The sequence below is a fragment of the Bos javanicus genome, chromosome 20, assembly GCF_032452875.1.
Source record: "Bos javanicus breed banteng chromosome 20, ARS-OSU_banteng_1.0, whole genome shotgun sequence".
In the NCBI taxonomy this organism is placed as follows: domain Eukaryota; kingdom Metazoa; phylum Chordata; class Mammalia; order Artiodactyla; family Bovidae; genus Bos; species Bos javanicus.
Window position 1 is genome coordinate 22,199,814 of NC_083887.1, and position 12,746 is coordinate 22,212,559.

Genomic DNA, 12,746 nt, shown 5'->3' on the forward strand with positions numbered 1-12,746 from the left:
TCTTGCCACCTCTTCTTAGTATCTCCTGCTTCTGTTAGGTCCATACCATTTCTGTCCTTTATTGAACCCATCTTTGCATGAAATGTTCCCTTGGTATCTCTAATTTTCTTGAAGAGATCTCCAGTCCTTCCCATTCTATTGTTTTCCTCTATTTCTTTGCATTGATCACTGAGGAAGGCTTTCTTATGTCTCCTCGCTATCTGGAACTCTGCATTCAAATGGGTATATCTTTCCTTTTCTCCTTGGCGTTTCGCTTTTCTTCTTTTCACAGTTATTTGTAAGGCCTCCTTAGCCAGCCATTTTGCTTTTTTGCATTTCTTTTTCTTGGGGATGGTCTTGATCCCTGTCTCCTGTTTGGTAGACTCCAGAAATAACTTCCCCAAGTCTTCATCTTCCCAAGCTAAATATCTCACTTTGGCCTAATTTCACAAGTTTGGTCCCCGTATTTCACTTGTTCTGACCAGAGCTTTTTCTGTCTAGTTCCTTTCTTAATATGCAGTGATCAGATGGCACGTAATGTCGGTTTTGTACAAGGACAAGAGGACATCTTTGCTTCAGTTGCTCATCAAAAATCACATTTCTTCATTCACAGATACCAAAGAGCCTTGATGAGCAGGCCTCCCTGGTATACACATACACAGAAGTGCCTTCAAAGTGGGGAGAAACACCAGTGTTTCTTGGCTGAATACAGTGAAGTGTGCAGCCGAGTGCCATATGTGAGCACAGCCCTTTAGGCTTTTAGGGGAGGGAGGAGAGCCTAGTGAGAGCAGAGTAATCTAGACACTTGTAGACCTTAACCCATTCCATCCATCCATGGTTTGCTTTTCCAGCATGTTGCTTCTCTTCCTTTTTCAAAGGTTGCATGGTATCTGTAAATTGGGTAGTTTGTTATACGCACTTCCATTTTTAATTTAAAATAGTCTTGGGGTATAGCACTGTTTAGGATTTCCCACCCAGGTAAGTGATCTCTATTCCGTGTTCTCTTTTCTGTGGCTGGCTGGGTTCTCTGAACAAAACTGCACAGGGTCACTGAAGTCCTAGTCCTAGATCAGAAATGCTCACATTTTTCAAGGCTTAATATACTATAGCTGGCATTCGCTTCAGTGAGAGACAAGCTTCATAGTATACCTAGATTTTGATGAGATTGTTTTTACACAAGTAAAGCTAACACTGCCATGAAGTTGTAACCAGGTGTAGAAATAATAAAAGCATTTCATAAACATGTCAGAAATGAAATAAGTCATTTATAAATCTTGAAAAGTTATTCCAGTAAGGAAAAAATGATTTTTTTTTTAATAGCAGTGTTTTCTTTTTAAAAAATAACTTCATCCCTCTAGTCCAGACCAAGTCATCATACTGGGCATTTTATCAGCAGGAACTGTTTGAATCTTCCAGGACCCTTCACATAGTAGGCATTCAGTAAACGTTTGATGAATTTGATGTTTGTTTCACTATATTACACTTAAGCTGATGGTAACTTTTCCCCCAACTTAAGATAGAAAAACTTTTAAGACAAAAGTTAAGAGTATAAAGAACAATCCTGATCGAACAATTAATGTTGTGCCATATTTGTACTCTATGTTATATGCTTTTTTTAAAATTTTATTTTTAAACTTTACATAATTGTTAGTTTTGCCAAATATCAAAATGAATCCGCCACAGGTATACATGTGTTCCCCATCCTGAACCCTCCTCCCTCCTCCCTCCCCATACCATCCCTCTGGGTCGTCCCAGTGCACTAGCCCCAAGCATCCAGTATCGTGCATCGAACCTGGACTGGCAACTCGTTTCATACATGATATTTTACATGTTTCAATGCCATTCTCCCAAATCTTCCCACCCTCTCCCTCTCCCACAGAGTCCATAAGACTGTTTTATACATCAGTGTCTCTTTTGCTGTCTCGTACACAGGGTTATTGTTACCATCTTTCTAAATTCCATATATATATATATGCATTTTTTAATGAATTATTTTTAAAAAGTCTGACACTTCACTCCTAAATACCTAACACTACCACAGGAGTTAAATTTCTGTATTTAACATAAAGTTCTGGATAATAGGATCTTCTTGATCAACTAGCTTGGCTTATATATATATAGAATGTATAATTTTATTTTTGGCTGTACTGGGTCTTTGTTGCTGCACGAGGGCTTTTCTCTAGTTGCGGCAGGTGGGGACTACTCTCTGGTTGCTGTTCTTGGGCTTTTCATTGCGGTGGCTTCTTGTGTGGAGCACAGGCTCTAGGGTGCTCAGGCTTCAGTAGCTGAGGCTCCTGGGCTCTGGAGCACGGGTTCAATAGCCTGTGTGTTGCACAGGCTTAGCTGCTCCGAGGCACGTGGGATCCTCCTGGACCAGGGATTGAACCCGTGTCTGTTGCACTGGCAGGTGGATTCTTTACTGAGCCACCAGGGAAGCCCTTGGCTTTTTAACAAAGTGAGTTCCCCTTGTGGCACAAATAAAAGACAAATGAGGCTGAGAAAAAGATGCTCCCATGGACTTAGGTGCATAGACATCATAAACGCTACATAAATGAATGGGGAGCATTAGGGGTTGGCAGTTGAGGATTGTAAATTTCAGTAGCTTAGTTAGGCAAGGTGACGGAAAGAGCTATATGGCTATTGCGGGGGAGGTTTTTGGAGGCAGAACTAGTACAAAAACCCTGAGGTGGGAGTGTACCCTGCAGTCTCAGGAGTGGCAAGGAGACAGCTGAGGCTGTGTGGAGAGAGCAGGATGTGAGATCAGAGGTAGTGAAGGACTCGGCATATATTCTAAAGTAGGAGTAATCAGAGTTCTGAGCAGATGCCAGCAGGATCTGATTTGTGCTTAAAAGAAATCACTCTTGGCTGTCTATTCTGAAAAGGGGGCAGGAATGGAAACATGGAAAGCAATCGGGAGGCTACTGAAATTACAGTAAACTTAAGTGAGAAGAGCTGTTGGTGTAGCAGTAAAGAGGGTCAGAATCTGGTGGTACAGGTGCCATAGAGAGGCCCATAAATAACGCACTCCCTATCCAAGTATGGAGCTGAGGGTTGGATGCAGGAGTCAGGTTGATGGAGATCAAAGTAACTCCTCCTAATAGAACTGGAGAATGTGGCTTCAGAGCTGATGCCAGGCCAGCTCACTTGATACTCCACCTCTGAACTAGACTCACTCCTTTCCTGGCTGGGCTGACTACAGGCTACTTGCCACCCAGGGCTGAGAACCACCCAGAACAGACTACTGGGAGAGTCCACAGAGAAGGAACTAGTGGGGTTGGGGCCATGGTGTCTAATTCTTGTCTAAAAATAATCTCAGAGAATCATTCTTCCTCCAAAAGGTGGAGAGAGAGGCAGAATTACTAATGGAAGCCCACTAAACATGAGACATGGGGAATAGGTATTCCTCCCACCACCATCTTTTAACTATATTTCCATGCCAAAACAATCTCTCTTACAGTCTCTTAAGCTTTGTAGGTGTGCATGTGTGTGTAAATGTTCAAATAGAGTAAACAGTATAATGACTCCCCATTGCCCCCTTAACCAGCTAAATCTTGAAATTACACACAAACCCCAATTAACTCACGCTGCTGCTGCTGCTGCTGCTAAGTCGCTTCAGTCGTGTCCAACTCTGTGCAACCCCATCCCTGTGCAACCAGGCTCCCCCGTCCCTGGGATTCTCCAGGCAAGAACACTGGAGTGGGTAGCCATTTCCTTCTCCAATGCATGAAAGTGAAAAGTGAAAGTGAAGTCGCTCAGTCGTGTCCGACTCTTAGCGACCCCATGGACTGCAGCCTACCAGGCTCCTCCATCCATGGGATTTTCCAGGCAAGAGTACTGGAGTGGAGTGCCATCGCCTTCTCCAAATTAACTCATGACAACACAACAAATATTTTTGGTCTTGGTTTACTCTGAAAAAATTAAGTTTTTGTGGATGTTAGTACACATCAACAGTGTAAGAACTGCTGATGACTTGGCTAAAATTTGATAAACTACTAAAGATAATCAAAAGAATAGTTAAAATTATAAGTTCAGGTGGTGGCTTTTAATTTAGTAAGCTACTGTGTACTTAGGTGAAAACCAAATTAACACTGGAATTGCATTACAAATTTGAAAGTGTAATGAAGCAAATAGGTTTTATGATGAATTAAAATACTAATATCAATAAAAACAAAATTCCCACTCCAATTAGGTATCAAAACATTTGTTCTGCAAGTGGAACTTACAAAAAACATTTAGAATTAACTCAATAACTGAGTAGTAAACATAGTTTCATAGAGTTAGCTGACAATTGTATAGTAGTTTGAAAAAAGCTCTTCTCCTTGTTCAATGTCCCTGAGTGCAACAAGAATGACACAGCGCAGTGGGCTGAAAACAAAGAGAAACATAGTTAGCAGTGTTAACAGATACAAGCTCATATTTTTAGTACCATCAAGATGGATTTCATTGATAATTTTATTCAGATTCCTTACTATCATCTTAATTTATGTATTTGATTTCCATAAGGAAATAGTTCTCATTGCTGATGGAGGCATTTTAGAGTATATTTATTTTGCATCATTTAAAAAGCCCGCAAATCAATAAGTTTATACAACTGACTACTTCTTTGAAAATGTTTCTATGTTCCCATCCTCAAAACTGGTATCATAAAAAGCATTTTAAAATGACATTATAGTTCAACACTTCAAAAAAAATTATTGTATCTTTGTATTCCGCAAAGCTGGAAATGTTACTTAACATTTATTGGAATTTAAAAAAAATACCTTTAATGGACACAATAAGACATATGCATACCTTCAAGTTCCTACTCTTCTAACTTTTCCTGTACTTGCTGAACAGCAATAATATTATGCCCCAGAATGTCAGGTGAAAAAAACTTCATTGTTAAAATACACACACACATACATATAGAAACATAAAAGTTATCAAGTACAGGGAATTGTCTAAGTTTTAAATATCATTCATCATCAAAGGACAATTTAATTGGACCTGTATAAAATAAAGTTTGCTAGCAACTGGCAGCTAAGTGAAAGGATATAAAGGTAACGTCTTCTTACAGTATTGTTAAAAAACTCTTAAATATACAATTACTTATATTTAAAAATTGTTACTTGAGTATTCTCAGTAGACTTTCCACTTAATGCACAAAAAATAAATGTTACATTAAAAATACACATATTCTTGGGCTTCCCTAGTGGCTCAGTAGTGAAGAATCCACCTGCCAAGGCAGGGGACATGGGTTCGATACCTGATCCGGGAAGATCCCACATGCTGCAGGACAACTAAGCCCATGCACCACAACTGAGCCAGAGCTCTAGAATCTGTGAGCCATAACTTCTAAGCCCACGTGCCACAACTACTGAAGCCTGTGTGCCTAGAGCCGCTGCTCTGCAGCGGGAGAAAGCACTGCGATGAGAGGCCTGTGCACTGCAGCTAGAGAGCAGACCCTGCTCCCTACAAACAGAGAAAGCCTGTGTGCAGCAAAGAAGGTGCAGTGCAGCCTAAATAAATATGTATTCTAATCACTTATATGTGGAATCTAAAAACTACAACATACTAGTGAATATAACAACAAAAAAGCAGACTCACAGATACAGAGAACAGACTAGTGCTTCCCAGCGGGTGGAGGGGAAATACAAGGGTAGGAGAGTAAGAGGTACAAACCTCTGGGTATAAGACAGGCTACAAGGATGCAGTGTACAACATGGGGACGTAACCAATATTCTGTAATGACTGTAAATGGAGAATAACCTACATCAACACATTTTATGATGAACATAAAAATCTAAGTTATAAGTTTTCACTAAAAAACCCCCCCAAACTCTCTAGTTTTTTCTTAGAAAATATATATCTATTTTAAGGCACAGCATAAGACAGAAGATAGGAAAAATTCCGAGAAGAACTAACCTTTGTTTGTCATAGCTGTAGGCAATGTTTGGAAGATACTGCTTCAGTTCTATAGGGAAAACTGCAGGCACATCAAATTCCTGGTAACAGACATTAGCTGCTCTGTCTAAGAACAAGTACAAAACGTTTAGAAACAGAACCATTTTATCAGGTCATGGAAAACAGTACTGAATTATGGCACTTGATGTATAGTTTTCTAAATTACCAGAAAATGCTCAAATTAATAATCACTCTTATGTTCCAGGCACTGCAAGATTATATAGATACATATATTTGCATGTTTTATTATTTACTTTTTGAAGATTAGGAAACAGAGGCTCAGAGAGAATAAAGGTTACGTAGAAGAGTCAGGCTTCAAGTTCATGTCTAACACCAGTCTGTGTTAAATGTAGTCAGATGATCAAGCCTTATAGGAAAATAAAGCCCTAGAGAAGATTGGTAACTCATAAACTTAGTAACAGAACCAGTGTAGTGATTAATCTATAAGGCTATGTTGAGGAACTGACAAAATAATCTCTAAGTTAACTAGTAAAAAATAACTAAAAGAATAGTGATCGAAAGGGCAGTTATCAATTGCCTTATTTATTGCAAAATCAGAATAAAAACAGTTAAAGAATTCCAATTAACATATATCATTATCTCCCCAAATTCTCTGGTTGACATCAGCCATTATAAAATTTACTTCAGGGCTTTCAATGGCTGAGATATTAAACTTAACTGCCTCTGGCACTCAGTCATATGGCAAAGGAGGAACATTACCACTGCTGTATTTTTATCTCACAGCCCCAGGGTGCCAACTTACCATTTGAACAATTGTTCACATACTGTCCTATAGCCAATGGATTATGAATTTCTGATGTTAGCCATGTACTATCACTCATTTTTAAAGGGCCAAGTTGATCCCTCCCACTGCAAGATCTGAAACAGGTGAAAGCATTAGCTAAGAGACTGTTCCTCTGTACCTTAAAATTCAGTTAACCCTCGGTGAAATTTTTCTTAAAAACTTTTTTTTTGTTTTAACTTTTTAATTTTGTATTAGGGTATAGCTGATAAACAAACAATGTTGTCATGGTTTCCTGTGAGCAGAGTAGGGACTCAATCAAACATATACATGTGCCCATTCTCCCCCAGACTCCCCTCCCATTCAGGCTGCCACATAACATTGAGCAGAGTTTCATGTGCGATACAGTGCTGGCTATCCATTTTAAATAGAGCAGTGTGTACCTGTCCATCCCAAACTCCCTAATTATCCTTTCCCCACATTCTTACCGCCCCCCGCCCCCCCCCCCCCGCAACCCCCCAGCAACCATAAGCTCATTCTTGGAAGTCTGTGTTAAAAAAACTTATCTAATCAATTGGACAATTAACTAAATAGATTTTTTTTTTGGTCAATTTCCTAAATTGACTTTTTCAGAAGAGTTTAAGGTTCACAGCAAAACTGAGGAAAAGGTACAGATGTTTCTTAGGTAACCCCCATTCCCATACATGCACAGCCTGCCCAGTTTTCACCATCCCCAACCAGACTGGTATGTTTGCTTCAACTGATGAGCCTACACTGACACATCATAATCACTGCAGAGTCTATAGTTCGCCTTACAGCTCACTCTTGGTGGTGTACATTTTATGGGTTTGGATACCTGTATAACGAGAGATATCCATCATTAGGGTATCACAGAATATTTTCACTGTCCTAAAAATTCTCCATGCTCCACCTTTTGACCTCTCCTCACCTCCCCAGACTTTAGCACATGCCAATCATTTTATAGTCTCCACAGTTTTGCTTTTTCTAGAATGTTATATAGTTGGACTTTATATATTATGTAGCCTTTTCCAAATTGGCTTCTTTCACTTAGTAACACGCCTTTAAGTTTCCTCCATGTCTTGTTCTGGCTTGCTAAATAGATTTTTATTTAAAGTGCAAATGCCAGTGGTCAGAGTCATTGTGGTATGGTTCTGTCTCCTACAATTAAATTTGAACATGGTACCAACTTACCTATACACGACTTTTGATATTCCTTTGTCATTTCCATCAATGAGCACCCCATCTAGGCATCTAAAAATAAATGGGTTTCCAATGGACTGGAAAAAGATTGGCTCATACTTCTGATATACTGTACCTAATATATAAGACAAACACATATTATAGCAAGCTATAAAAATCATAACCATCATGATAAAGGACCTTTCTCTGGCACATAAACAGAACATGGAAGAATTTGCTTTAATTTCTCTACCTTTTTCTAATGTTTCCATTCTCCAGTCTAGACTATCACATTCTCTTTGGCTACTTCCCTCATTAAAAAGTGCCCAATAGCAGAAGGAACACAGAACCAACTTGTCCACACAGTCAAATAAAATATGACTATTCTGGTTAAAAAAAAATGTGAACATCACATTTTAGGCTCGGTTTCAAAGTTGTGTTTTTGTTTTTATTTTTTAAAAGAGTTCTGCTACTGCTACTGCTAAGTCGCTTCAGTCGTGTCCAACTCTGTGCGACCCCATAGACAGCAGCCCACCAGGCTCCCCCGTCCCTGGGATTCTCCAGGCAAGAACACTGGAGTGGGTTGCCATTTCCTTCTCCAATGCATGAAAGTGAAAAAGTGAAAGTGAAGTCGCTCAGTCGTGTCCGACTCTTCGCAACCCCATGGACTCCGGCCTACCAGGCTCCTCCGTCCATGGGATTTTCCAGGCAAGAGTACTGGAGTGGGGTGCCATTGCCTTCTCCGAAAGAGTTCTATTTGACATCTATTAAAGAGACTTTTAAGAAATGTGTTTTACATTTCTTATTTTATTTTTAATCAATTTTGTTATTGATTTTTATTATTTTGTTATTAATCAATTAGTGTAGATATATATGGGAATAGATGAGGCTGGCATTCAGGTTGTTTTCCCTTTCATTTGCAATGAAGGAAAGGAGAGAATATTTACAGGGTGCTTCCTATGTTGCAGGCATGTTGAAAGTGAAGTTGCTCAGTCGTGTCCAACTCTTTGCCACCCCATGGGCGGTAAGCCTACCAGGCTCCTCCATCCATGGGATTTTTCAGGCAAGTGTACTTGAGTGGGCTGCCGTTTCCTTCTCCAGGGGATCTTCCCAACCCAGGAATCGAACCCAGGTCTCCTGCATTGCAGACAGACACTTTACCGTCTGAGCCAACAGGGAAGCCCTGTTAATCTATTTATTAAATTTATTTCAGTATTTATTTGTTTGTCGCTGGCTTGTTCTGTTTATTCTTTATGGAGTTAGGATAGTTGTGAAGGAGGAAACTGAGTGCCCCTGTTTAGGGACATAGAATTAAGAAGATAGTAGAATGACTTCTTAAAAAACAGGTCTTTTGGACATTCACACATATTTCTACTGCACCAAATAATACTTTTAACAAATAATATATTCTACTGAGCAGTCCAGTTAATGATCTTTTGCAAAGAAACTGCTTTACTTTTCAAGTTTAGAAATGGCAGGAAGATCTTTACTCAGTGATTTACAGATTTAAATTTAATCTTTATATTTTAATCCACATCATTTTTTACCTTTAATTATTATCTAACCCAAACTGACTTATTCTCTAGTAATTTCTAAGTAATCAGTCTTATCAAAGTAGGCCATACTATACTTGCCTAAATTTAAATATTGATTAGAAAAATTTCTTTAAAAGAAAAATGCATTTATCTCAAAATGCTCCCAGATACTTTCCAATACATGAGATAATTTACAAACAGTTAATTTCCAACTCAAGATTTACAAGTCCACGGAAATCATATCTGTAAGGAAGGACTACAGATGCAGACATAGAGAATGGACTTGTGGATATGGCCGGGGAAGGAGAGGGCGGGACAAACTTAGCGAATAGCATTGGAACATATATATTACCATATGTGAAAAGATAGCGAGTGGAAAGTTGCTGTGTAACGCAGGGAGCTCAACCTGGTATTCTGTGACAACCTAGAGGCGTGGGGTAGGGGTGGTGGGAGGGAGGCTCCAGAGGGAGGGGACATATGTATACCTATGGCTGATTCAGGTTTTGTATGGCAGAAACCAACATGACACTATAAAGCAATTATCTGCCAATTAAAAAAAGCCTGTGGAAATCCGTTTCCAATACAACCCCTTACTCTAAGGCTTATAGGGTTAGGTATTTTGTCGAACTTGTATTTATCCGTATATAAGAAACTCTTGGTCAAGTACTAATTATGTCATTACCGGGATACATAGATACAACCGCGCCTTTCCGTACCAATCCTTTAGTAACGAAGACACCTTTTCCAGCAGAAATCAATGAGCTAGGTGCTCGGGCAACACTGAAACCCAATGTCTTATAAAGAATTTCTTCTGGTGTAAAGGTATTTTGCTGCTGATGTCTGTATTCAAGCTGTTTCACCCTTGGATGCTGAACTGACAGTAGGTCTTGATATTTTGATTTAACAGGTTCTGGAAGCACAGTCAAGATATCTGATTGTTTACTGAAATCATTTACGAATAGAGCCTGGAAAACTTTCAGTAATGTTCCTAGGACATCTTCATCTGAGATAACTTTGTCTTTGGATTCTTCTGGAACATATCGGAGAGTCCTGAAAATGGGAAAAGTTTCTATTCACTACCCTTCAACTGATAAAAGCCAGACTGTCTTGATGTCATCAGGGTTACTGGCCTTTATGAAGATAATTCTCATGTGTTTGAAGGGCATAAAACTAAGAAGTTTGGAAAAGAGTTTTGGGGGTTCAGTTCTAGTAACCTGACTCCCAACAATACTTACACAGGTCAACAACAGCTAATACTTATAAAAGGCCCATTCCATTCCAAATTCTACTGGGTCCTTAGTTTCATTATCCCATTTTTGCAGACAAGGAAACTCAGGCTTAGAGATGTTAGGGAACTTGCCCAACGTCCTAAAGGTGGTATACGGCAGAACAAGAAGTAGAAAACGGGCTGGTTTCCAGTACACCTAAAGCCATTATGTCTTCAAATTGCAGGGGCCCTTTTTACACGGGTGTAGCTTCAAAGACACATTTAACATTATATATATCGTCAGTCTCGCTCTGCTTCTGGTGCAATGGCAACCCACTCCAGTACTCTAGCTTGGAAAATCCCATGGATGGAAGAGCCTGGTAGGCTGCCGTCCATAGGGTCGCTAAGAGTCGGACACGACTGAGCGACTTCACTTTCACTTTTCACTTTCATGCATTGGAGAAGGAAATGGCAACCCACTCGTGTTCTTGCCTGGAGAATCCCAGGAACAGGGGAGCCTGGTGGGCTGCCGTCTATGGGGTCGCACAGAGTCGGACACGACTGAAGCGACTTAGCTGCAGCAGCAGCTTCAAAGACACATTTAACATTATAAATGTCGTCAGTCTTTCTCAGGAGTACTTTAATGATCACTTTTTAAGTATTATTTTACTTCTTGTTTTACTTACAAGGAACCAATTTCCACCTCAGTTTGATAGTAGTAATGATGCATCTGAATTTACGTTTCTGTAGTACGAAACTGGGAGAGCTCTTTGGCTATTCACCAGCCTTCAACCGAGCTAGTCTGCCTATTTAAGTGAGCATCACGTTAACTTCTTCCAAGCAGGCAATTTACTAAAGCCAGTATTAACACTGATCCTACGGCCTTGACTCAGCTAGATCGCCTTCTTTATGCGCTGAATCCGTATTCTAAACCCAATACTCCGACTTGCTTTTAGTGGCTTTTTGCTCGTTTCTATACATCAGCTACTCCAAGCTGTTACCCTCACAGCAGAGCTGCGTTGTTTTCTCCGTACAAACTACAGAGCTGTAAAAATGAACTACGGTTTGGCTTTTCTAAGGCACTTCAAGCTCCTAACTTTGCCTTAATAGAGAGAAGGCCACGCACCTTCACGCCTTGCAAGTTATTTCCGTTTTTCAAAAGTTCCTATTTTTTGCCCAAACACAAGCACCCAACCTCTGCAGGCACTTGACTTAAAACTCAGGCCAACGCCCGCGGGCAACAAGGCCTGAAGCCCTCGCAGCGCCGGGAACGCTGGGAAATACGCCTTAGGCCCCGCCCACCTAAAAGCCCCGTGCTGTCTTCGGGCCCCCAGCAGGCCTGACTCAGCCAGCCACCGCCTCGCCCACCTGGGGCCTTGCCCACTTCGAGCCCCGCCCACTCAGGTCCCGCCCGCCTCGGGCCCGTAGGCCGTCTTAGGCTCCGCCTGCTTGAGGCGCCACTCGCCTAAGGCTCCGCCCACCTCGGTCCGCTAGCGTTAAGTCCTGTGGGTCGAGGTGGCGGCGCTGGGAGGTAGGAAAACGGCCTGGGTCGAGCCGCCTCGCCCTCTCACCTCGGGTTGTGGCTTAGGTTCAGCGCGATCCAGGGTACGAAGCGGTACCTGTAACGGCGCCATCGCTGCCAGAGGCCCCGCATCAGGCGGCCCGGCATGGCTGTATCGTGGCGCCTGGACAAGGACGGCGCGGGAGAGGTGGGTCGCGGTCTCGGGCCCGCCCCGACCGAGGAGGAGCGGAGGCCGCGCCGTCCCGCCCCTTCGTGGTCTCAGCCCTCTTCGCTCCGCTTGGCTGTCCTGGTGCCCCTTGGCTCCAGTTGCCGCTTCTCCGTGCCTCCGCTTTATTGATGCCAGCTCGCTGAAACAGAGGTTCGTAGAGCTGTAGGAGGGCCCCTTATTTCCTTTTCCTTTCTCCATTCGCTCGTGTATTTTCACACACGAGACTAACTCAGTCATCTTCAGATCAGCAGATGGTCATTAAGAAATAGATATATTGCCGTTTCCTCAGAATGAAAAGTCTGCTTTCCAGGAATTCTTTGCCTCAAAGTGAGGGTGAATCCTAACCTAAAAGTCTAAATCGAACTAGTCAGATCTAGTGAAAATTCAGGGAAATTCAAGTAGCCTTACGA

The 12,746-nt window shown here is 41.4% G+C and overlaps 1 protein-coding gene across 1 annotated transcript; it reads right to left on the minus strand.

The window, feature by feature from the left end:
* Window positions 1-3,866: 3,866 nt before the first annotated feature.
* SETD9 (SET domain containing 9) lies at window positions 3,867-12,275 on the minus strand. Its single transcript, XM_061393489.1, has 6 exons — window positions 12,178-12,275; window positions 10,082-10,449; window positions 7,877-8,000; window positions 6,686-6,801; window positions 5,884-5,989; window positions 3,867-4,344 (listed from the first exon to the last, which is right to left on the minus strand). The coding sequence occupies exons 1-6, from the start codon at window positions 12,273-12,275 to the stop codon at window positions 4,257-4,259; spliced, it is 900 nt and encodes a 299-aa protein (XP_061249473.1). The 3' UTR covers window positions 3,867-4,256.
* Window positions 12,276-12,746: the final 471 nt, after the last annotated feature.

What these genes read in the sequence shown, in the direction of transcription:
- SETD9 (XM_061393489.1), bottom strand. Translation starts at nt 12,275, where the DNA reads ATGCCGGGCCGCCTGATGCGGGGCCTCTGGCAGCGATGGCGCCGTTAC. An exon ending in GGTTGTATCTATGTATCCCG is followed by an intron (nt 8,001 to 10,081) that starts GTAATGACATAA and finishes CTTATATATTAG; the next exon opens with GTACAGTATATCAGAAGTAT. An exon ending in TACAGCTATGACAAACAAAG is followed by an intron (nt 4,345 to 5,883) that starts GTTAGTTCTTCT and finishes CTTTGTTTTCAG; the next exon opens with CCCACTGCGCTGTGTCATTC.